A 23,903-nucleotide genomic window follows, 5' to 3' on the forward strand; every position below is an offset into this window, starting at 1 on the left:
AGTATGAGTATATTATGTTTTTTTTTTTTTTAATTTAAAAAAATTAAAAACATTTTTTTTTAAATATTTAGATTTTTTAATTTATTAAGTTTATTGTTTTTATATGATTTTGTGTTTCAAACTTTAATATACTCATACTATTATATTATAGTGTAAAATAAATTTTCATGAAAAACAATGTACTGCTTTTAGACATATAAAACCGGAATGAAATGAACCGCTAGGGAGGTTAAAGTGGAACTAAAGTCCCAATTTGTAACTCAGGCAGGTGAGTGTTGCTGCAAGGGACAGGTGATGTCCCTTCTGCAACAACTATTCTTATCTTCCTGATTTCCTCCCAGCTGTCATATTTTGCAGAGCTTCATTAGGTGTTGGGGTCCCAGCTTACTTTGCACGTGCTGAGAATGAATGAACTCTCGCACGCCTGTGTAGGAGTTACGTCATTCCTGCCTGGTCAATCAAAATGTCCGACAATCAGGATATGGAGGAAAGAAGAGAAAAGTTGGCATTGACTGCTGTGGAATGGAGACAGGTGAGTATTGATGGGTTAAGTTCCACAACTTGTGTGTTCAGGAAAGGGAGAAGGGAAATTTAAAAAAGGGGGTGGGAGGGTTGCGGAGTGTTTTATCTTTCAATATACTTATCCACTAAATGTCAGGGTGTTATGTAGGGTTTGACCAGTTGTAATTCTTTTTGTACACTGTGAACATTTGCTTGACCACTTACCCTATTTTGCATTCTGCGGTTTATTTTAATGAGCCCATCAGACAGCGAATTTTAAATGAGGCGTTTCAACAGCTCAAAAATAAAAACAAAAACGGAGTATGAAGTACCGTACCTTATAGTTTCAATTGAGTGGCAGAAGCACCGCAAGAGGGAAAGTGTGTTTTAATCATTTTGGGAGCGTGGTCAAGTCAAATAGTTGCTAAACAAATAGCTGGAGAAATATTTGGGGATAGATTCACTATTTGGCAAGAGATCGCGGAGCCTCCGACATCTGCACTCTGAATTTATTCTAGAAATAATACAGAGAGTCTCCAAAAATATTCCTCTGGCAATTGGGTGTAAAGAACAATCACAGGCTGCAAGACAAATGTTTTCACAGGGCCGTCGTAAGTCCGGCCTGTCAGATTTTAAAGTGAACCTGTCACATGTATAGAAAAATTGCCTTGCTGTGGATAGCAGCAATAAAATAAATATTATCCATATAACAAAATAGTTGTCTGTATTGGTGATAGTCATTAACAGAAATGTTCTGCCCTTCTAGATTTCTGTGCTAGCTGTGGCGGACGTGGTGAGGACCTGTTCCCTGGATCTGTGCTATAAGACATTTCTGTCCCCGGCCACCAGCGAGACCAAGAGAGAGATGGCCAGCTTTGTGGCCAGTATAAAGTCCTCAGACAGCCCCACTCAGCACGCCCATGGCTTTCTGAAAGCATTTCAGCTCATCAAAAACACCAACAATGGTACAAGAATCCAGCCAAGTAAGATAATTTTGCTTTTTTTTTTCTTAGTATTGAATAGAGATTGTATAGGATTGTGTTTGCGGTTTGCATCTCATGGTGATTTCTCCTCACTTCCTGTCTCATTCTGGCTGCCTTGGCTTTACCAAGCCAAGTATGCAGCATGTTTAGTAAAGATGAACTGGCTGCAAAACCTCTAGGTTCTTGTTCCAGGTCAGTGATTCAAAAAATGCAGGTTACTATGAAAGCCAGGAAGCTGTAATCTTCAGGAAGCAATAAGCCTGTACCTAACAATCCATTGGCTTTAGGGCTTTGCCTTCTCTACTCACCAGCCCCACATCCTTCATTTCTGCTGTCTACCAGTATACTTGCGGGTTGTATGACGTCCAGCTTATTCAACCCGCTTCTGGTGAGCCATGAGCACCCCTCCAGTGGGGTGAGACTTTAAGCAGCCTGGGCCCCTCGGTAATTGCTGCTCGCGTGGAAAGTGCAAAATTGGGGATAGATCCACCATTGATAGTGGTGAAGAGGAAGGGCTCCCTCTTGCTACATGACCAATAAAAAGGAAAAAAAATGCCCCCTTTGTCACATGACCAACCCAATGACAAAATGTAATGTGGGAAGCAGTGCTAGGGTATTGAGTTCTAAAATATATGTATGAACAGGGCTCGACATAGAGAATAGGGAAAAAAAAAAAAAAAAAAGATCATCTAACAAATGTGAGTCACACATAGGAGAGCAAAGGTGCAGCAAGGAAGACTCTGCCAATAATACTGCAATGCCTCCAAGCAAGCAGCCACTTGTTTGGGTGAGAACAGGAATGGTTTGCAGCTCTGACCTGTTAGAAATTCATACCTCTCAGAGATCAATCTTTCTATCTGTTTGACCAGACTATGAACAAGTTTATGAAGTCCACATGCTGCTGATTCCTAACATAATGTGTGTGCATAAGGTACACAGGATCCTGAGCTGGCACACAATGAAAGCGCATTTGGGATTTATTTATTTCCTGTAGTTGCATCAGGAGCAGGTCTGAGCAGAATTTAAAGGGACAGTCCATCCAAAACTAACGTATATGGTAGAAGCCAAACAGTTGAATTACCTGACAGCTTCCTACTTCTTTTAGAGATTTCAGTAGGGAGGTTTGCACTTAAATCTGGAAATCTCCTCTAAACTGGAAACTCCATTTATGCTCTCCGGGTCCCCAAATCATCTACTGCATGTAGGGGAAAAATGCACTTGCAAAGGATAAAGTTAGATATTTGCTTACTTTACATCAGTGGCTGGATCTCAGAAAGTGGAGCGACTAATCGAATAACAGTAACTGTAGCAAGAATAACTTTGCTTGTAGGTCAACTGGATCTCCAATGGTGAAAAATTGGAATAGACTATGTACCCATAGTACTGGCAAGTGGCATGGAAGGCAGACACAAGTATAAAATTGGAGTGGAATGGGCGAGCTATTTCTCCATGAGCTTTAGCACACAATGCAGGAAAATTAAATATTACAGGAGAACCTTGCTGCATTCTGTCACTTTACCTTTGAGAACGGATGTGACAAGCCAAAGGCAAAACCTCATTGTTCATTCAGCGGATCTGTTTTGCTATATCCTGCTTTTCTGTTGCTTTTTTGGCACAGCACACAAAGCTGGAACACGTCAACCCTTTTCCATTTTCAACTGTTTTCATTTTAGGAAGTAAAAAAAAAATATATATCATTTTTGGCAGGAGACCTTGTTACAGTATATAAATGTTCGTAGTAACTGATGGTTATTTGGATGAACATTGCACTTTCCTTTCATTCTTTTTTTACTCTGTAAACTCCTCCCATTTGAGTGATTGATCATGTGTCACAGTTTTTGTTATAGAAATATATGTTTAGGGTTTTTATTCATTATTTTAGAAGTTTTACAGCATTTTCCATTGTTTTAAATGTGTCTGATATTGGATCTTATCAAATTTTGCATATGAGCCTTTCTCCTTATTTTTTTTAAATAAACCTCCTACTCTGTTTTTTTTCTAGATACAGATATGATGATTGTATACTTGTCAGCTGGTATAACTTCCAGGGATTCCTCAGAAGATGATAAGAAAACCACACTGAGGGTTATTAGTGAGGAAAACAGCCAACTTAACAATTCGGTTATGGTTCTCACCTATGCCATCATGAATGGTAAGTGATGGGGCTGGGGAGATTTGGTTATTTTGATAGATATTCCTTAGCAGATAGATAATGGGAGAGTCCTCTTTGGCCATTGGGAAATGTTATTTGTACCTAAAAGATTTACCTTTTTTCTTGGACTCCTAGTAATAGCAGTGCATTTCTTAATATGTGAAGATGCCTGTATATCTGCAGTGTGAGATCAAAGGCTCTGCTGCTTCTAACTATTAGGCGCAGGAGATCTGAAGTGAGATTTAGTGATGCCACTACTGTGCTTCCCTGTTTTTTGCTGGAGGCTCTCATATGAGGAAGCAAAGCCCTGCCCTTTACCAAGCTGTCCCTCTCCACATAGATACACTAAAGCTGATCCTTTCCTTATTACTGTGCCCTGCTTTGCATGTCATCTGCTTGTCTTTTCCATAGTTCAGTTCCTGAACTAAAGGTGTACAATTTCCATGCATTTAAATTTAAAAGTTGAGAGCTCAAGACTAGTACTTGCCATTGATTACTCTTGGTTACATGTCACCTGTATATCAAATTGTATCCAGTTTACTATCCTCTTACCTCATGCAGAAGGAGTCACAGGACTGAAAGAGCTTGCCTTCCTCCGGGACCTTGCAGAACAGAATTCAGCCAAGTATGGAGTGTCTGATCGGAATGGCCTGCCAGTTACCAAAGGAAGCATGATGGTCCTCAACCAGCTCAGTAATCTGGAAACTACTGTGGGGCGGTTTTACACCAATCTGCCAAACCGTATGATTGATGAGGCTGTGTTTAGCCTTCCGTATTCGGATGAGATGGGCGATGGTAAGTCCCAACTTACATAACAAGTTGGGCTATAGCTGATGTATTATTAATGTCCTAGTTTACTTTGGAACACAAAGCTTTTAAAAACAGCCTAGCCCCGTGTAACCTTCTCCAGCTGGAGTAGAGTTGTATGCTACAACTATTGGTTTTATTAACCAGATCAGAATTTTTGGGTCCTTTTACCTTTCTTAATATGATTATATAATCAATAGAGATTCAAAAATCCTGAATATCTGGTCCCGGGTTCGAATCTCGGCCAAGACACTATCTGTGTCTGCGTGGGTTTCCTCCGGGTACTCCGGTTTCCTCACCATTCTAAAAACATGCAGTTAGGTAATTGGCTTCACCCAAAAATTCACCTTAGATTGTATTAATGACATACGACTATGGTAGAGACGTTGGATTGTGAGCCCCTTTGTGGGACAGTTAGTGACATGACAATGAACTTTGTACAGAACAGCATATTATGTCCGCGCTATATAAATACTGTGTAATAACATTCATAATAATAATAACTAAAAAAATGTTTTTCTCTTTCTAAAGCAAATCACTGTTTGCATTAACAGGTCAGGTGGAGCATGTGGCTCCCTTCATGTGCATGTGGCTCCCCTCTTTTTTTTAGTTGAGACCATTTATAGTCTTGTGCAAGCTGTGACTTGAGTCACTGGTAGCAAACACGGGGCAATTTATCATGCATGTTGCATTTGGTCAGAGTGAAAGTTCAGAGCAAATGAAAAGCAATGAAAGGGACAAAGTTTCACTTGCCTTTCATGTTGACTAGTTTTTTCACGTTTGTGTTTATGTGAATTCCAGGCAATCTTTGTGGGAATTACCGGCATTTTCCACATTTAACATTTTGCATTGTGTCTTTTAGGTTTAATCATGACGGTCAGCAAGCCGTGCTATTTTGGTAACTTGCTCCTGGGAATTGTGGGTGTTGATGTTAACCTTGCATACATCCTTGAAGATGTTACCTACTACCAGGACTCCCTGGCCTCGTACACATTCCTCATCGATAACAAAGGTATCCTTGTAACAACACCTTGGTGCATTCCATCCAGTCTCTGTAACCTTGACAGATTTTTGTTTTGCTTTTCCCCCACTTATTACGTCTTCATCTCACAATAAATAAAGCTTTGCGGAAACTCTCAGGGTATCCTGAACCAGTCTGGCCGCTGCAGACTTTGGCTTCTGAACAGATAAATATTAAGTGGCTCTAAAAAAAAAAAAAAAAAAAAAAGATTCACTTCTTAAGATCAAATAACAGAGGGACCAACCTGCAAGGTAAACAACTTTATAAGTCTAGCGCCAGGTTCTTTGGCACGTTAAAGATGATTTTACAACTTTGGCAGCAGCTGCAGCCAGCCAGTTGAGAACACAGGGTGATTTTGTACATGGAATTTTGCTGGAACTGCTGTGTTGTCCATGGTTTTGAGTGCTTTGATGAGGGTGAAGGGAGTGCATTTAAAGAGTCCTGTAAATAAAGTGCAAGTTACCTTATATTGGCAGCATGGTTGCTCAGTGGTTAACACTCTGACCTTTGCAGCTGTAGGTCCCAGGTTCGAATCTTGGCCAGGACACTATCTGCATGGAGTTTGCAGGTTCTACCTGTGTTTGCATGGGTTTCCTCCGAGTACTCCAGTTTCCTTCCACATTCCAAAAAACATGCAGTTAGGTTAATTGGCTTCCCCAAAAAAACTTGACCTTAGACTGTATTAAAGACAAATGACTATGGTAGGGACATTAGATTGTGAGCTCCTTTGAGGGACAGCTAGTGACATGACTATCGACTTTGTACAGTGCTATGTAATATGTTGAAGCTATATAAATACTTTGTAATAATAATAATGTAGAATTAGAATTATGTCCTATTTGAAAAAAAGTTTATTAGAAGTACATCTGCACTTTGTTTTCTCTTAGACCCCTGTAAAGTCCCACATATACTTGTTAAACTTGTCTGAGAGGTTCACTTACTACAGCTTCCTATAATGAGGTGTCAACTTGTCAATCAGTTCCCAGCCACACCTAGTCCTACTGATTTCTGGATTGACGGCACCACTGTGTTGCTTAAACCCTCCCATTGCAAGCTGCAGTGTCTAAAAGAGGGAGCGTATGAGACAAAATGAGAATTACGTTGCAGCTTGATAGGACTAAGTCCTCTTCTCCTGTCATTGCTTGTATGTTTGTATGCAGGCTTGACATCTTTAGCCCCCATTTGTTGTACAGTGCTGTGTAAAATTTTGGAACTTTATAGATATAAATATTTATAGATATAAAAGTTTGTCTACTTTTGAGGCTTATGCATCACCTAGTGTTTGGGAAATGGTTCATGTTTTTATCAGAACTGGCATTTTAAAAATAAGATTCTATTCATGGGAAATAATTTTCTAAACACATCCACTTTACTGTCATACACAGAGGAAGTCAGGAATGCCAGCTATCCAGGCATGCACAGCTCAGCTTTTTGCCATATACCTGCAGTGATCAGACCAGGTAGGAGGGATTATTGCAGAAGGAGCATCGGTTGTCCCTTTCTGCAATAATGACCTGCCCAATCATGGATTTTTAAAAGTGGTACTTTATAAAGTTCTGCTTTAAGCTAAGTATACACACAATAACAGCTGCTATTTCTTATATAGGACAAAGCCGCCGGGTGCCTTCTGTTCTTCCCTTCTTCCCTTCTTTTCCATTTTTTTTTTATCGAATTGAACAGTGCTCATTTATTATACTGTTGTAAATGATCTAAAATTATTGTTTACAATGACTTAAATCTAGCGTGTGTGCATATGTGCAGTTTTCTCTTCCTTTTAAAGTAATATAAAAAAGTTTGTTAGTAACTTCCATTAGTTTTCGCAATCAACAATTGTTTGAATACATATTTGTCTATGTAATATAATGCTGTGTTTTGGCGCCCCCTAGTGTTGAAATCATAATGCTGACAGATACAGGTTGCACATCATGGCCAAATCTTGTGGACCATCACACCTACAACTGTATGGCCAAAACATTGAGATTTTTTAAAACATTTTTAATACCGTAAAGACATTTCATACAATTGTCCATTGTCTTTAACCTTGTGGCAGCTGTCTGGAGAAGGCCCTTTACTGTTTGCATATGACTTGCCAACCCAAGCAATATTCAAGATCAGTGACAGACATACCAGTGACACAACCCCTATGGTCATTTATGGAAAGGAATAGGAAAACTGATTATGAACCAAATCTTCTCATCCAACATCAGTATCTGACCTTAGAAAAGCTGTTTGGCTACATGGGCACAAATGGTTGCAGACATACTCCCAAATTGTGTGGAAAGCCCCCACTGCAAAGTGCAGCATTATATAACCACAAAGGTAGTATTGACCCATTTCATATTAAACAAATTGTCCAACAAGAAGGTGTGTGAGTCAGGAGTCACAAAAACTTTGCATTGCATTATAGGGGATCTGTAGTCTGTTTTATTGTAACTAAATACTTGTATCTGCACTTGTTAATTCTTCTTTTTTTCCTTAGGTTACACTCTGATGCATCCTTCTCTTACTAGACCCTATCTATTGGTAGAGCCTCCTCTGCACACAGATATTATACACTACGAGAACATACCAAAGTTTTCTTTGGTTCGGCAAAATATTCTCAGGTAAGGATATATGTTCAATATCTGCATAAAAATATTTGCCAGTATTTGTAAAGAAATAAGTACAGGCTTTGTATGTTACAAAAAAAGCTCCAAGAAGTCATACTGTGCTTGAAAGAAATAGCTCTGCATGTACCATCTCTTCTTTTGCTCCTGGTCTTTCTTTTTGACTGCCAGAAGGGAAGCAAAAATCACAACCGAGGAGTCTCTTCCTCATTGCCTTATATTCACAAATCATGCTTTTGGCTTGAACACTGTTTGCTACCGTTTACCTTCTTGCACTTTGTAGGGGATGAGAATTAGCAAATCTGGCAGCCACAGGAGCTTCATATTTTGCACCCAGATATGTGACATATCTATGTAAGTGGCTGCCGACCCCTCACTGTTCTATAGAAATGTCTGCTGCTTTTCTTATTAGAACTATGGCTCCCCACCTCTGTTTCTCAGGAAGATTTAAGCCGATCTCTAGGCTGCCTGCTGCACATTTGATTTACTTGTGTTCATTGAAAGGACACTGAAAGTTAATATTTTACCCAGGATGAGTTTAAAAATGCTTGTCCCTCCACCATGTGAAAAATTTGCTCTCCTTTGCTGCTTTGTATACCATTGAAAGCCTTTTTTCTAATATAAGTTCCATAAGTGCAAGAAAAGTACCTATTGATCTTGTCACAAAGATATAATAACCCTGCAAAGCTATCAGACTGTGGGCTAAGAAGTACCCGGACCTAATAAAATATAAAATGTACTCTTTTCCAGACAAAATGTTGCTTTTGGGTGCTATTAGCATTTTTTGATGTTCCCTATCTGTTTGCGACTTCAGGTTCTTTTTAGGAAAAAGAGGTTCCTGTAGGTTCACATTCATGCAGAAATAAAATAAACCTGCATTTGCATTTCCTTGTGATAAAGACACAATTAAGAATTGAACACATTAACAGTTGCCATCCCTTTAAGAAACGATCATCCACTTTTCTCCATGGATGTAATAAGTTTCCCATTCTCCCCGTAGCAGCTACACCATAATTTATAGACGTTTCAGTGATTTGCCGAGGTTGAGCGGAGTGATGATAACAATTCTGTGTGCAGCAGGACGAAGCTGTTAGGTCTCTGTCAGGGTCTGGCTCTCATATTTGTTTGCTTGAGACTTATCAGTGTGTGTTTCCTCCGCAGCCTCCCCCTGGGCAGTCAGATTATTACAGTGCCTGTGAATTCCTCGCTGTCTTGGCACATCAACAAGCTGCGGGACCATGGGAAGGAGGCGTATAATGTCAGCTACGCCTGGAAAATGGTAAGACAGCTCAGCAGCCTCATCCTCTTAATTATAATCCATAAAGTGGTAATAACATTTTGTGATTAGACAATGGTATATTAATTCACGCATCTTGAATAAAAAGCTTCTGCTTTCACCCCAAGCATTGACTATGCAAGCTCATCTTGTAGATTATTGCCCCAGATAGTTTGATGAAATGCCCTTCTTTCCAGTGAGCTTTGGTGCCTGACCAGCAAGGTTGCATCACTGACCTTCTTTAATATTATTGTACAGTTAGTTACAATTTAGTGCCGACATATTACGCAGCGCTGTACAAAGTCCAAAGTCATGTCCCTAGCTGTCCCTCACAATCCAATGTCCCTACCATAGTCATATGTCTTTATTACAGTCTAAGGTCAATTTTGGGAGAAGCCAATTTACCTAATGCATGTTTTTGGAATGTGGGAGTACCCAGAGGAAACCCACTCGGAGACGGGGAGAACCTGCACACTCCATGCAGACAGTCCTGGCCAAGATTCGAACCTGAGAACTAGCACTGCAAAGGCCAGAGTGCTAACCACTGAGCCACCTTGTCAATCATTGCTCAATTGTCATTGTCATTGTCAATTTGCTTCTTCCTGAGCTGAACAGCCTTAGAAATCCATTGCAGGCCATAATTATAGTCAAAAGGCTATGGTAGAGGCTGGTTTAGACTTTGAGCTTGGCCTTTACCCCATCAAAGACTTCCACACTTCTAATTATAGTTTTGTGGTGAGCCTCAGCAAGCTAAAATCCACATTTAGGAAAATCAATTGGGGTTTCTGAATTCTGCGCCCTCTAGTGGAGTCTCCATAGAAATTTGTTGAGTAGACACTTAAGCTGGTGCCTTTGAAAGTTCTAGTTTAATACCCGACCACTTGTATCAAATACCGCCTATTAGGAATGGTAGGTGGTGTATTTTATATTGCTCTTATGGTGGTGATTTTATCTTTGGCTGCTATAAATACCCTCTAGCAAGCTATTGAAAGAGCAGTATGACCCTCAGGCAAGACATGCCATGCAAACGGCTTCAAAAGCAATGAATTTCCCTGACACTTTACCTTGCTGTCAGGACAGTTTTAAAGTAGCGGGCCAGGATAGCTCAGCTGTCCTAGAACACTTTTACTATGTGGGTTGGATACTGGACTAGGTGCAATGCGCAGTACACCAAAATCTTTGCTCTTTTATCAGATAATGTGGAACCTGAATTTCGGTGGTGGACTACAAATCATTCAGTTGTTCCATTTGTTACAACCATGCACAAAGTGTAAGGGTAATCTTCAAATTGGAATTCTGTAGCAATCTGGCAGGGACCAAACCTTAACTTTTCTACAGAACTTTTAGGTAGAGCAGATATATTATAACACTATAATAAATATGTAAAAAGCACTCTGTTCCTGCTTTCCACACCTCACAATTTCACTGTGGTGCTTGAGGACACTTCATAATGTAATACTGTTAAATTTCTGGTCCCCTACTAGGTCCCCTCGCGGACCAGTAAATGCACGGGATCTGTCTGTCACTCAAAGGGGAAGAAACTTCCCCCCAGAGTGATGTCATGATACCAGAACCTGCCCGCTCCACCCTAAGCCTGCAATGACTCCGGCTGTGGCCGGTCCTCCTTCTCAAGCGGAGTCCTTCTCCTGACCCCGCTGGTGGGTGCACTGGACACGAACGGATGGCCACGGACCCGGGGTTGGGGACCCCTACCATACTACACGCATTTCAATCCACCAGCAATTGTGCATTACTACTGTGTCTCGTAGTGATATAGGGGCCACATGGAGGAACTACAGAGTGGAGTAGGGGAACAGAAATCTGACATGCCCCCGGTTCTGTAGAACTAAGTATTGCCTTTTATGCGGTGGATATATATTTTCACACCTTTATTAAAATAGATTCACCAACCAACAAGTCCATAGTCCTTCCTATTAACACACATGGGGGGCTTCATTTAGCCTGCATGACTGAGGACTGATCGATGAACTTTACAGCAGTGCCCTGCACCGACAGTGCATTTATGCGGAGAGCCGTGCTGACAACATCCCACTAGGGTACTAAAGAGGAGAAGGGTACCTACAAAGCTGCATACAGAAGAAACGAAAACGACAAAAGCAAAAGTTTGTTGTGCTCTAACCATGTGAACAATCTCCTCCTGCAGGTGCAAGATACCTCGTTCATTTTGTGTATTGTGGTAATACAGCCAGAAATACCAGTAAAACAGTTGAAAAACCTGAACACGGTTCCCAGCAGCAAACTCCTTTACCATCGCCTTGACCTTCTGGGCCAGCCCACTGCGTGCCTTCACTTTAAACAGCTCGCCACTCTAGGTAATATTTTTTTTTTTTTTATTGAATTGCTACACTGATGTTGCAAAAGTACCTGTCACCCATATTTAGTTGTACACAATACTGAGCTTTGGAAAAGATAAAGGACTAGATTGCTAACCTGTCTTGAAAATGCTAGCTGATTGGCTGTCAAGTTGGCTTTCCAGCTTTATTCCTTTACTGACTTGGAACAATAATGCAGATAGGAACAGTTGACTCGCTTCTTAACTGTCTTGCTGCATTCTTATTCTGGGACAGTGACTTAGAACATATTGAACCACAGAATTAACATAGCAGTAAGTCCAGAGCTATTTCCTGTGCCTGCAAGCTTTGCTTTAGTCTTAGCTGACACAATTAGATGTTTATTTCCAAGCATAATAACTTTATATTTTATAAAAAGTTGTTTTTTTTTTTTTTGGTAGAAAATAACTTTTTCTACAAAAATCAGCCACAAGCCTGAAGGGCATTGCTTTATATATGTGTGACTTTTGTATTAGTGTGCCTTTTGTTTGTTTGATTTTTTAATGCCAGGTGGAACCCTTTCTGCTTCTGTGCTGCATATATTATAGTTTTAAAAGTGCACTACAGGTCCTCTTTAATAAATATTATCTATCCATTGCAGAAAGCCCCACTGTAATGTTGGCTGCAGGCTGCTTCTCCTCTCCCTATGAGCATCTGAGTCAGCCGGAGACCAAGAGGATGGTTGAACACTACACAGCATACCTGAGTGATAATACTCGTCTGATTGCAAACCCAGGTTTGAAAGTAAGTACCGATCTTGTGTGTTGTGCAGATTTTATGACATCGTATAGAAAAAAATCCACTTGAACTTCTTTCCATAGTCTAGTGGGTTTGGAAAAAGATGTCATAGCTCACAAGAAAGGAAAAATATCTTGCCAAATGCAAAAAGGAAGCCAGATCAATTCCTTTACAAAAATATGTCCATTCCCAGCAGTGAAAAAAAAAAGTGTGATAAATTTGTTTCAAAGCTCAACTCAGGGCAAACAGCAAAATAACTTTCAAAACAAAAATCCAAAATATCCCCTTGTAATGGAGGTGAGGGCTAAAATAATGCACTGCCCTTGCCTATTATACTTTAGATGCCAGCAAGTGTAATATACACTTTTTAGAATGATTATAATAAGCAGGCCAGGTACTTTTTATTTTAGGAAATATATAGATTAGTTTGTGTTTTTTTTCTTTCTGTGTGAGTTCACATTTAAGCCAGCCTAATAGAGTAGGAGGGAGTGTGGGGTGACCAGCCTCTGGGAGAGTTCCCGGGGACAGATTAGTATCCTTTCATACACATCTTAAGGGGTCTCCTGCTACGTGTTCCTTTCTCTCGCAGTTCTCTGTCAGGAATGAGGTCATGGCTACCAGTCACGTCACCGATGAATGGATGAGACAGATGGACATGAGCAATCTAAACAGCTACATTGTGCGCCGTTACATAGCAACGCCCAATGGGGTGCTGCGGATCTACCCCGGTTCTCTCATGGACAAAGCGTTTGATCCCACCAGGAGACAATGGTGAGTCCCTCTCTCTCATTACTTGTCATGCTGTACAATGTTACTGTCATTTATCCTTCTAAACCATCTTTACATTAATCTGGTTAGTATGTGTTGTGTCACACCAGAACTTTCCTAATAAGAAAAGTTTTTCCTGCAGTGTAGCTGCGTTTTTTATGTATTAATAAATCACAGCGTGTTTGGCACATCTAAATTTTTTTATGATTAAAAATGTCCATATTTTTTTTTTTTTAAATCTCACCTATTGAATTTTAAAGAAAATCTTAGAAGAAGAACTTCAGGAAAGACAAATCCACTATTAAGCACTAACACATGCTTACCTGTGGCAGTTTTAATGGCTGTGTGTTATACCCTAAATGTGTTTTCGTGAAAACAATGATCATTGTCTAAAATCCAGGAAGGTTAGCCCAGGCTTGTGTAGTACATTATTATAAAATGGGCTTGGCCTCCTTACAAATGTTTGTGTCTATGATCAGTCACCAGGATGTCTGCATCCTCCTGATTGAAGCCCTCCATTTTTACCGTGTTAGGTCACATTACATGATTATGGCATTCCATCAACCTGCTCTCTGAAGCTGGGGACATTTTACTTCCTAAAGGCTCAGATACTGTAGTTAGTAGTCAATATAGCTACTGGGAACTAGAGTTAACAAAGTATTAGTTGTAGTTTCACATAAGCTGGAAAATCAAGTTGCATTTGATGCAGACACTCTTGGTGTCTGTGCTGCATTATTCTGTGATCATTAAAATCATCTGTTTTGTTTCAAAGCAAAAAGACATTTGTGCAGGCTATTACCATTGCCACTTTTCTGATATTTATTTAATATTGCTTGCCAGGTATCTTCACGCTTTAGCCAATCCTGGCCTCATCACTTTTACTGGACCATACCTGGATGTAGGAGGAGCAGGCTACGTGGTCACTATAAGTCACACTGTGCAGTCTCCCAGGTAAGAACCTACTACCCACTTTTCTCTGACGACAGAAGGGCCGATAATAATCTTTTTGCTGTACACCCCTATCAATTATACATGTTTCAAAGTAGTGTTAAAAAAAGGAATCAATGTTTAGTTTTCACAATATCACAGACACATTTGGTTATCTATGACTTTTGAACTAAAGTGGAGCTTTTAGACTTCATGATTTTTTTTGGCAAATGTGAAACTGTTCTGTCTGTAAGTCTACATACACAAGTTTAATAAATGTTGTTGGAAAGGATCTTTCACAATCCTTTCCAACAACAAAAAACTAAATATGTGCTGTATGTACAGTGCCATTCTGCTCTATGGAGAGGGAAGAACGGCGGAGTGGTACACCATTGCACTCTCTCACCTTCACTTCCATTACAATCATCTGTGGATCCTCCAGGACAAGAATCATGTGACCTGTGTACGTAGCCTAAGTTTCAATATAGCTGGACAACTAGTTTAGCTGGTACTGGTGTTAATTCTATACATGTATATGGAAATGCAGAAGTGGCTTGAAACTTCAGTTGCAGATCGAAGAGAATTCACTTGCAGTTCAAATGTATCTATCACTGAATTCTTAATGATTTTTATTATTTGTGTTTATATAGCGCTGACATATTACACAGAACTTTTCATTTTTCATATCACTAACTGGGAATGATCTCATAAACCTTTCAAACAGATGTTAAAAGCAAGCTTCATTTTACATCCTGCTATTGTCAAAGAAAGCCCAAAGCTTTTTACACACGTTCTAACATTTTTCTTTCTTTTTGTTTGTCTTTAGCTCTCGGGTATCAGCTGGACACACAGTTGCTGTGATGGGCATTGACTTCACCCTGCGGTACTTTTACAAAGTGCTCATGGAACTGCTTCCTGTCTGCAACCAAGACGGAGGCAACAAAATTAGGTAGGACATAAGAAGTTGTGACATGTCTGTCTTTGAAAAGTCATGTTTGTGGGTCTACTCCATTATACTCACCAACCATGACCATGACCAATGTTCACAAACTGTCTGACTGGTATGCCTTCATGGAACTGAGATCCTACCAATCGTGTTTCCAGGAGATACAGCATGTAAAAAGTATACAGATATAAATTGCTATTAAAGTCCCCCAATCCTTTCTATGGCTAATTAACATGTCTTGGTTTTATGTGGCTTTCATGTTTTGGTGCACAGTAGTGCACCTTCTTGGGGTGCAGCCCCTGTTATAAACAGCATTGTATGGGAATATGATCCCTATGTTATTTCTTCGCCTGACTGCACCAAGAGGTTAGTGGATATTTGGCTATGTGAGGGAAGGCAAGGTGGGCAGTGTTTGTGATGCAATGTTTGTGTACATTTACTTATTTTAAAGATGTAAAAACGCATGTGTTATATCCGTGCACGTTAATCTAGCGTTTGGTCCTCATGATTTGTGCTTCACGTTGTAAAGGAGGACTATTGCGCAATTTGGAGCTCTGCTTTCAAATCTTTGCCTCTCAAACTAAGGGGACACAACGAAACCTCAGGGATTGAAGCAGCCAACCTATAAATACCATTTATATACAAAATACGTTCTGACATATCTGAAACAACATACCAAGGATTTTATTAGGGTTTCTGTCTCTTAACTGTATTTTTTTTTTTTTTTTGGTGCGATGGTGCAAACTTTAAACATCAACTCTCATCTGAACAAGGCTTAAAGTGCACTTTCTATTTCCCCTGGTATCCTGCTACACAGAATGCACATTCTACTTGGCTACAAATGCTTTTAAATTGTTAGCTGACCTAGTTCTGTTGAAGCAGATCAATACAGAAATTTATACAGCCTCTAAATTTGCTCTGTCATTTTAAGCATATTGGGCTATGTTATGTACTGGACCCAAAAACGCTGTTTTTTGAAAGACCAGAAGTTTATAAAAGTTTGGTCTTTTGGGCTATAACATAATCCTGTTACTCATTTGACTGGAATAATTCTGCATGTTATTCTCCAGTGTCCTGTTCAAGCCTTGGCCGTGCAGCACAGGACATTTTTTGCCCACATACCTTGAACTCAATCACCCATGCGTGGAATCCTTTTAACAAGGGAGACCCATTCTTCAAAGGAATCTGTGCTGTGTGTGTTTTAACAACGTTTTGTTGCTTTGCCAGGTGCTTCATCATGGAGGACAGAGGTTACCTTGTGGCGCATCCTACGCTTATTGACCCTAAAGGCCACGCTCCAGTGGAACAGCAGCACATCACTCACAAGGTACTTCCACGTGTAATAGAAATGTTAAAAACACACCTAGAACCTCTGAAGTACACATATGTGAACTGTCACTAGACAAAATATTAATAACCTGTTCAGCTACTGCGTTTAACACACTCCTTCCACACAGTACAGCTAAGGGAGTGACAACCTTCAGGTCTCATCTTGGCTGGCTGCTTCTAGTTTTCCTCCATGCTAGACGTTAAGCCCTATCACCTGTCTCATCTTTAAAACTCCTTTTATACAAGAAAAAACCCTATTGTTCACTGGAAACAATGAGCATTCACCTTCTACGGGTCACCAAACTGCATCTGGCCATTTATGTCGGTTATAGCTTAAAACAACTATTACTGCTACCACTACTTTTCTCTGATCCTAACACAGAGCTCAAAAGAACTGCCACTACTACACTACAATATCTCCCGATTACAATTTTTATCTCTCCATTATCCATAAATAAGAGTCTCTTAAAAACCCTGAGGAAGCCACAAGGCGAAATACGTCGGGTAAAAGAGACGACCCTCAAATTCTACACTGGGCTGTGTGATGTCTAGCAATAGTACAAATATTTTCTGTGTGTTTTATTAACTCTCAAAAGTAAAAACCTATTATTATTTACTAAATAAAAAGCCCATTCTTGTGCCTCTATCCCTCTACATTAGCATTGTAACATGATCCTGCCTGCAATGTCCCTGTACTATAAGTCGGTCAACCAGCCTTGGAAACCGGATAACATTGCTGTGCAATGAGTTGGAATCTGATTGGATTATAATTCTTGCATTCATACAGTCGGCCTCCGCAATCAATTAAGTAGTGCCCCGCAGTAAATTGTGGTATGTGGATAGAGAGGGGGTGCATGAACTCAATAATAATAATCCCCACAGATTCAAATCTCATTAGACTTTTAAAGATTGATTTTATTAAGGCTGAGGTTTTGCTTGGCTTCTAGCAGTGTCTTACTCTGTATAGTTTATATATACCTGACTTCACAATTTTTTGACATCCCGAAACCACGGACAATTTGAACTTGGCCCCTTAATTGCAACTGGGTGAAGGATTTGCGATGTCTGTGGGAATTTGTAAAGATTTAGTAAAAAGAGCATTTTTGATTTTTGATCAGTAGAGCTGACTCACAATCCATCTTAAGATTTTCATAAGGCTTAGTCTACACAGACGTTTTCCCAGCGTTTAACCTGGGGCTTTAAAAGTTTGAAAGTTGGAAGTTTTAAAATGTTTGAAATTCCAATGGGCTAATGTACACCAGGACGTTTCCTTGAGGCACGTTTATGAGCATTATCTATAAGGTTGCTTGCAACAATTAGAAATTTAAAACGCAGGGTTAACGCTGGAAAATGTCCAAAAACACGGGAAAACGCTACCAATGATTTCACGGGAAAACGCGGCATAGATGTTTTCCAGGGTTTTAAAGGCAAGATTTAAAAATAAAAGTGCATACAAATGCAAATAACCACAGTAGGAACGTTTACATGTGTTTTTAAAAACATCCGTGTAGAATTAAGGTCAGAGCTTTGTACAAGGCTGGCTGTGTGCACAGGGACATAATCATGCTGGAACAGAAAATGGTCTTCCTCCTATTAATTTTTGCAAGGTTGCTCACTTGCTTTTCACTAAATATAGAAGTGAGATGGTCAGCATTGTGTATATCACAATTGCATTGATAATGTATGATCTACTGACAGTTTCATTGTAATTATGACAATAGCATTACATTCATTTTCTTTTTTTTGTTCCAGGAGCCCCTTGTAGCAAATGACATTCTGAACCACCCCAACTTTGTCAAGAAGAATCTTTGCAATAGCTTCAGTGACAGAACCGTGCAGAGGTTTTACAAGTTCAACGCCAGCCTGGTGGTACGTTTTCCTTGGGAGATGAAACACTCTCTACGCTAATGAGCTCTGTCGCCTGCTCGTTGTATAGATGTATCCAACAAAGGCCTTGTCTCTGCTGACCTACATTTCTAGTAAAGACTGGCGCAGATCAGGCAATCTCTGCATCTCAATTCCTTAATCTTCGTGAAATGTTCGAGCAAAAGATAAAATGTGATGATGAAAACATGTTTGCCCCCAGCAATCAGTCATATCATTTTTTTGTTTACTCCTAATTCCTAACACTAGTTGCTATTTGGTTACTGTGAGCAGAGTTCATTTAAACTCATTGGTAAATAATGCTGTTTTTGGTTTGTAATAAAGAGAACCTATCATGATAACTGTGGTTGGATAGTTACATGTTGGTTTCAGGACAGATCTGCCCATGTGGAAAGTAGCAGTGATCTCTATTGTGCCCATTACTTTAGCCAACAGCAAGTTTCAGCACTACCTGAGAGGACTTTACACTTTGCAGATTGGTTAATCCCCAATAAATAGACATTTGGAAATATGCATATGTGTAAATAAAAGTAACAAAAATAATGTAATAATGTTTGAGACTGAACAGTTTTTCCTTTCCTTTAGGGTGATCTGACGAACCTTGTTCATGGCAGTCACTGTTCCAAGTATCGCCTGACCAGGATCCCTGGGACTAATGCATTTGTTGGGATTGTGAATGAGACCTGTGATTCTCTGGCTTTCTGTGCCTGCAGCATGGTGGACCGGCTGTGCCTTAACTGCCACAGGTATTTCAACTTCAGACAAACCTATGCTGGCCTTGTATTTAATGTGAACCTTAAATTAGGAAGAATTGCTCTCCTATTTGCAAAAATGTTGTGAGGCATTGTAATGTAGTGTTTCTTGTGCTGTGTCACAAATCTATGTATGAATGTACACTGACTGTATTGTATTCGATTATGTGATTAACAAAGTTATTATTCAATCAAAAAAAAAAAAGAATTACTTTCAGTTCACTGAAAAACCACATTTTACTTTGAATTTCTTCCAATTAAATAGCAATGAACTTCCTGCTCTTGTTCTGCAGTGCAGTGTATGATTTTGTAAGGCGCTACCTGCTAATATGTGATTTGCAGTAAGATTTGATGATGTCACTACCGTGCTACTAATACTTCTCTTTGCTGAAGAGGAAGATGTATCAAAGTAATTGCAATGCAAGGGTCTTTTTTTCTGCTTTATTTGTTCCATGGATTTGGCATTTTTCCTCCTCTTTTGCAGCTTCCTGAACATTCTTCCTCCAGTCTACAAATCATAGCTCCTTTATTCTGTGCTTGCTTTTTTAAGAACAGCTTTCACATTTCAGATCCTGTTTAACAATTATTTTAGGGTCCATCATTTAAAATAAATTCCATTTATGACAAAACTGGACTAAAAGTAAACATATGCATTGAACTGGCTCCTAACCCACCTTGTGGCATTACTCTCCCCCAAATAACAAAATGTCATTTTATTTCTGCCAGGATGGAACAGAATGAATGCGAGTGTCCTTGTGAGTGCCCACTGGAGGTCAATGAATGCACAGGCAACCTGACGAATGCAGAAAGCAGGTAAGATAACTTTAGCACAATTCAAAGTTTTCTGCCCTCCTGGCCAGTAGCAAATGTCTTTAGATTAAGATAATATCTTTTTCCAGTAAACGTATACAACGTTTATTACTTCCTGTTACATCAATAGGCTTGTAAAATTCTTCAGCTGCTGGTAACTGTTTTTGATGTCGGTACATTCTCCCTCCCTTTTCCAACTCTCAAAAATGCTTTTCCTTCACACAGGGGGAGGGCATGCTCCAGAAATGAACAAAGCAACAGCATCTGGGAAAATATTCAGTTGTTAACCATATCTTCAATGTTCCAATGTTATTTTTAAATTTATTTCAGGAACCCAAGCTGTGAAGTCCATCAGGAGCCAATGACCTTCACTATGCTTGACCCAAACCTCCAAGATGCCCTATCTCAGTGTGTCAACACTGGCTGTTCCCAAAGGATGGAAAGCAGGTACTTTACTCTTTATGAACAGTATTCTATTTAATGTACAACGCTGCGTCATATGTTGGTGCTATATAATTACTGTTTATTATTAGTAATAATATTGCATGTTAAACTTATGTGAATGTGCTTGTTTTTAAGGCACACGTGCAATATTTGTTGTTGGAAAGGATCTTTCACGATCCTTTCCAAGCACAAAAGACTGCGTAATGCATGATTGAGCGCTGTACATACAGCGCTGTTGTGCTTAATGAAGAGGGGAGGGGGGGAAAGGACGGAGTGGGACCCCGCTGTTATCCCCCCTTCACTTTCATTACAATCATTTGTCATTCATGGATGAGCGCTGTACACACCCCAGACTCTTCTCCGATATCAGCGATATCGTCTAATGAGGTGATAATAAGCCGAGAATCATCTGACGTGTATGTAGCTACAATGTATTTATTAGCCCAAAACATTGTCAATCTCCATCTAACTGCAATAATGTAACTGTATATTGTTAAATCAGATGTGCAAAATTGAAAAATAAAGATTTCTATTAATATTTGGGATTTTTTTCGCCAGACATGTAATATAATATATATGACAGTGACCATGTATCCCCTTTTCCATCGAAATTTCCTTAAGTAACTTGACTCTCTCCTCTTTCTCAGTTACTGTTTCGGCGTCCTGGACTGTGAGTGGTGTATGGTAGACAGCGATGGAAAGACTCACCTAGACAGACCGTACTGCGCTCTACAGAAGGAATGCTTTGGTGGCATTGTCGGTGCTAAAAGTCCTTATGCAGATGACATGAATACAATAGGTAATGTATACTTAGTTTTGTTTTAGAACTGTTTCTGCAATCAAAAGCTGATAGACAAAAAAAAAGCTACTTCAAAAGTGTACTTTGAAGGGCTGGCTAAACATTCAATCCCTTCCAGGAAATTTTAATAGTTGGGGTGTCTTCTCCCTATTTTCTAAAGCAATTCTTTCTGCCAATTCTGCAATTTCTTTACTTTTAGCCAGTAAATCGGCAAAAAAACATGTCTTGCTTATGCACACATTTTTTGTCCCACCAGTTTTCATCTTCCCAAATGTATTCCCAAAATGTTGCTAGCAATTGGTAGCAGACCAGTCTATGAATTAAATTAGTATTTTATATGGTCCTGTATTGTAAAGATGGAATATTTATGTTCTTGTTAGTGATGGCGCCTTTACAGATCAACATCTGGTATACCATGACACAGATTAACAACTGTGCCACATACTGACAGCATTTGGTTAAATATCGTTCAGAGTAGAAGTATGTAACAACAGAAGAGAGTATGTACCCACTTTCTCTTGGATTTAAATGTCACCACCCCAATTAGTAATACAAACATACGATTAATCCAAAAAAAGGGTTTTGTAGGCAAAATATTTTTGTATTGTTGTTTAAAGAAGATTTTTTTATTTATACAACACAATTAGTGGTTAAAAGGAATCACATACAAAAGGCCAACCCTATTGAGTATTCATAGGGAAACATTACCCAATAGCTATACAGGATAGATTCCTAATAGATCATGGACAGGTTATGGTCAAATAGCATTCAAAAAGTTACCGGCGCGTTTCGCCTTGCTTGCACTGCCCTTGGTGGAAAATATAGGTGGCCGCATAGAGGCTGCCATCTATTCCGCCACCTGTATTCTCCACCAAGGGCAGCGCTGTATTCTCTCATTGCTGCCACCTACATACACTCTTTGGATATAATTTATGATTTATTCGTATCCCTCCTTTCCTTATTGGAATATTTATCCCTGCCATGCTGTAACCCGGTCATTTATCAACACCCAAGATTCTCCAAAATCCCCTGAGGAAGTCGCAATGCGAAACACGTTGGGAACTTTTTGAATGCTATTTGACCATAACCTGTCCATAATCTACTGGGGATCTAGCCTGTATAGCTTTTGGGTCATTTTTCCCCATGAATACGCAATGCAGATGTCCTTTTGTACATGAGTTTTGTAACCACAACTGTTTAATTGTGTTCTGTGTACAGAAAAATCATCTTTGAAACACTAATGCAAGAATTTATTGCCTACAAAATCCTGAGCATCTTTTGTACTCCTTCTTTGGATTAATCGTATGTTACCATCTGGTTAAAATGACTTTATTGCTCCCAGCACAAAATCAGTCCTCAGATGGATTCTCTCTTTTGACATGCTTCACCCAATAAGGGCTTTATCAGCATGTAAAATAGCTGAGACAAGCAGCAGGACACAGCTGGCACCTGAACATGGGCTACTGGTGCCACATCCCTTGCCTTAAAATGGTGAGCCATACTTTCCCCCATTCCTCAGGCTCTACCCCGAAAACTCGCCACTCTCGCTTCAGCACTGGCCCCAGATGAAAAACATACAGGGTCATTCAACCCACTTTTGTGAACCAAGGGTGTCACGGACACATCACCTAGAGGTACTGCTGCTGAGAATGGTTCCGTTCTATGCATCATTCAGGATGTGTCCATGTCACATGACCCAATAGTCTTGGATAAAAGTTTTATGAACAATGTTATGTATGTAAACCTTGGTTGGGTGCAGAAGTGTGATAGGTTGGTAACTTGGAATTGAGCTTTAAAAATATTTGGGTTTGCTAGCTATTGTTTATTTGAAAAAAATGTTACATGTTGCAACATTCTGTTCCTATTGTAATAATTTTTTACTGATCATAAGGTTGTTACATAATTTTTTCCCCTTTTTTATTACAGGAGATGAAGTCATTACTCTGAACATGATTAAGAGTGCCCCGGTTGGACCAGTTGCTGGAGGTATAATGGGCTGTATTATGGTTCTAGTCCTGGCTGTCTATGCTTACCGCCACCAGATTCATCGGCGTAGCCATCAGCATATGTCACCGCTGGCAGCTCAAGGTAATTTTAAAATGTCTGCAATGTGTTGGCTCTGAGCAGGATGTGTAACAATGGAGAGGCAGACATTTGATCAAGAGATGCATTTAGGTTTTAGATACTCTACCCATAAACTTGCAAACCTTTAATAGCCAGTTTACCAGGAACTGATACTTTCATTTTCAGTAGACCTTAGTCACTTCTATCTTTCGGATAACGTGTTGGTGAAATCTCTGACCTTTTCCAGGTCTGCACACCTGCACTTCCCATAATGGAGGTTGCTCACCATCCTTGCTGGATTTTTTTTCCACATTTATATATTATGGAAAATGTAACAGGAGCAGATAAAACTTCTAAAAGGTAGCTAAAAACAATATCGGGAATTATGGCAGAGAGGTCTCACTTTAGGAGTATCTCAGAAGCCCAATGTTATGCTTTGAAGGCAGATATATATTCACCTGTCTTGTCCATTCATAGCCTGTATCTTCAAATCCTTACACACAGGATGGCTTTGCAGCTGTCAGTAATGTGTAAAAAGATATTATGACGCTCAGCCTACAAAAAATGTTTGTGTCTAGCCTGCGTCCCAGTACTGGCTTGACATATTTTCTGATTTATACAGGAAATTTCACATAATCTAGTGCTGATTCTACAGAAAATTTCAGGTCACTGAGTAGCAGTTTTCTGAGAGCTGGCTAAGAAGTGCAAATACATTTATATTATACATTTAAAAGGAGTGCTAACA

The 23,903-nt window shown here is 39.6% G+C and overlaps 1 protein-coding gene across 1 annotated transcript in view; it reads left to right on the plus strand.

Annotated features, from left to right (window-relative positions):
- The window catches only part of CACHD1 (cache domain containing 1), a 102,420-nt gene that overhangs the window by 73,258 nt on the left and 5,259 nt on the right, over positions 1-23,903 (plus strand). The window contains exons 7-24 of the mRNA XM_072419398.1: positions 1,268-1,484; positions 3,487-3,636; positions 4,198-4,431; positions 5,306-5,455; positions 7,944-8,067; positions 9,232-9,349; positions 11,511-11,679; positions 12,299-12,441; positions 13,025-13,206; positions 14,044-14,154; positions 14,957-15,079; positions 16,304-16,403; positions 18,158-18,274; positions 18,875-19,035; positions 19,768-19,854; positions 20,182-20,298; positions 20,943-21,094; positions 23,021-23,182. Coding sequence (XP_072275499.1) covers positions 1,268-1,484; positions 3,487-3,636; positions 4,198-4,431; positions 5,306-5,455; positions 7,944-8,067; positions 9,232-9,349; positions 11,511-11,679; positions 12,299-12,441; positions 13,025-13,206; positions 14,044-14,154; positions 14,957-15,079; positions 16,304-16,403; positions 18,158-18,274; positions 18,875-19,035; positions 19,768-19,854; positions 20,182-20,298; positions 20,943-21,094; positions 23,021-23,182 — 2,617 coding nt within the window. The remainder of the gene's footprint in view (positions 1-1,267; positions 1,485-3,486; positions 3,637-4,197; positions 4,432-5,305; positions 5,456-7,943; positions 8,068-9,231; positions 9,350-11,510; positions 11,680-12,298; positions 12,442-13,024; positions 13,207-14,043; positions 14,155-14,956; positions 15,080-16,303; positions 16,404-18,157; positions 18,275-18,874; positions 19,036-19,767; positions 19,855-20,181; positions 20,299-20,942; positions 21,095-23,020; positions 23,183-23,903) is intronic.

The sequence above is a fragment of the Pyxicephalus adspersus genome, chromosome 8 (assembly GCF_032062135.1).
Source record: "Pyxicephalus adspersus chromosome 8, UCB_Pads_2.0, whole genome shotgun sequence".
Taxonomy (NCBI): domain Eukaryota; kingdom Metazoa; phylum Chordata; class Amphibia; order Anura; family Pyxicephalidae; genus Pyxicephalus; species Pyxicephalus adspersus.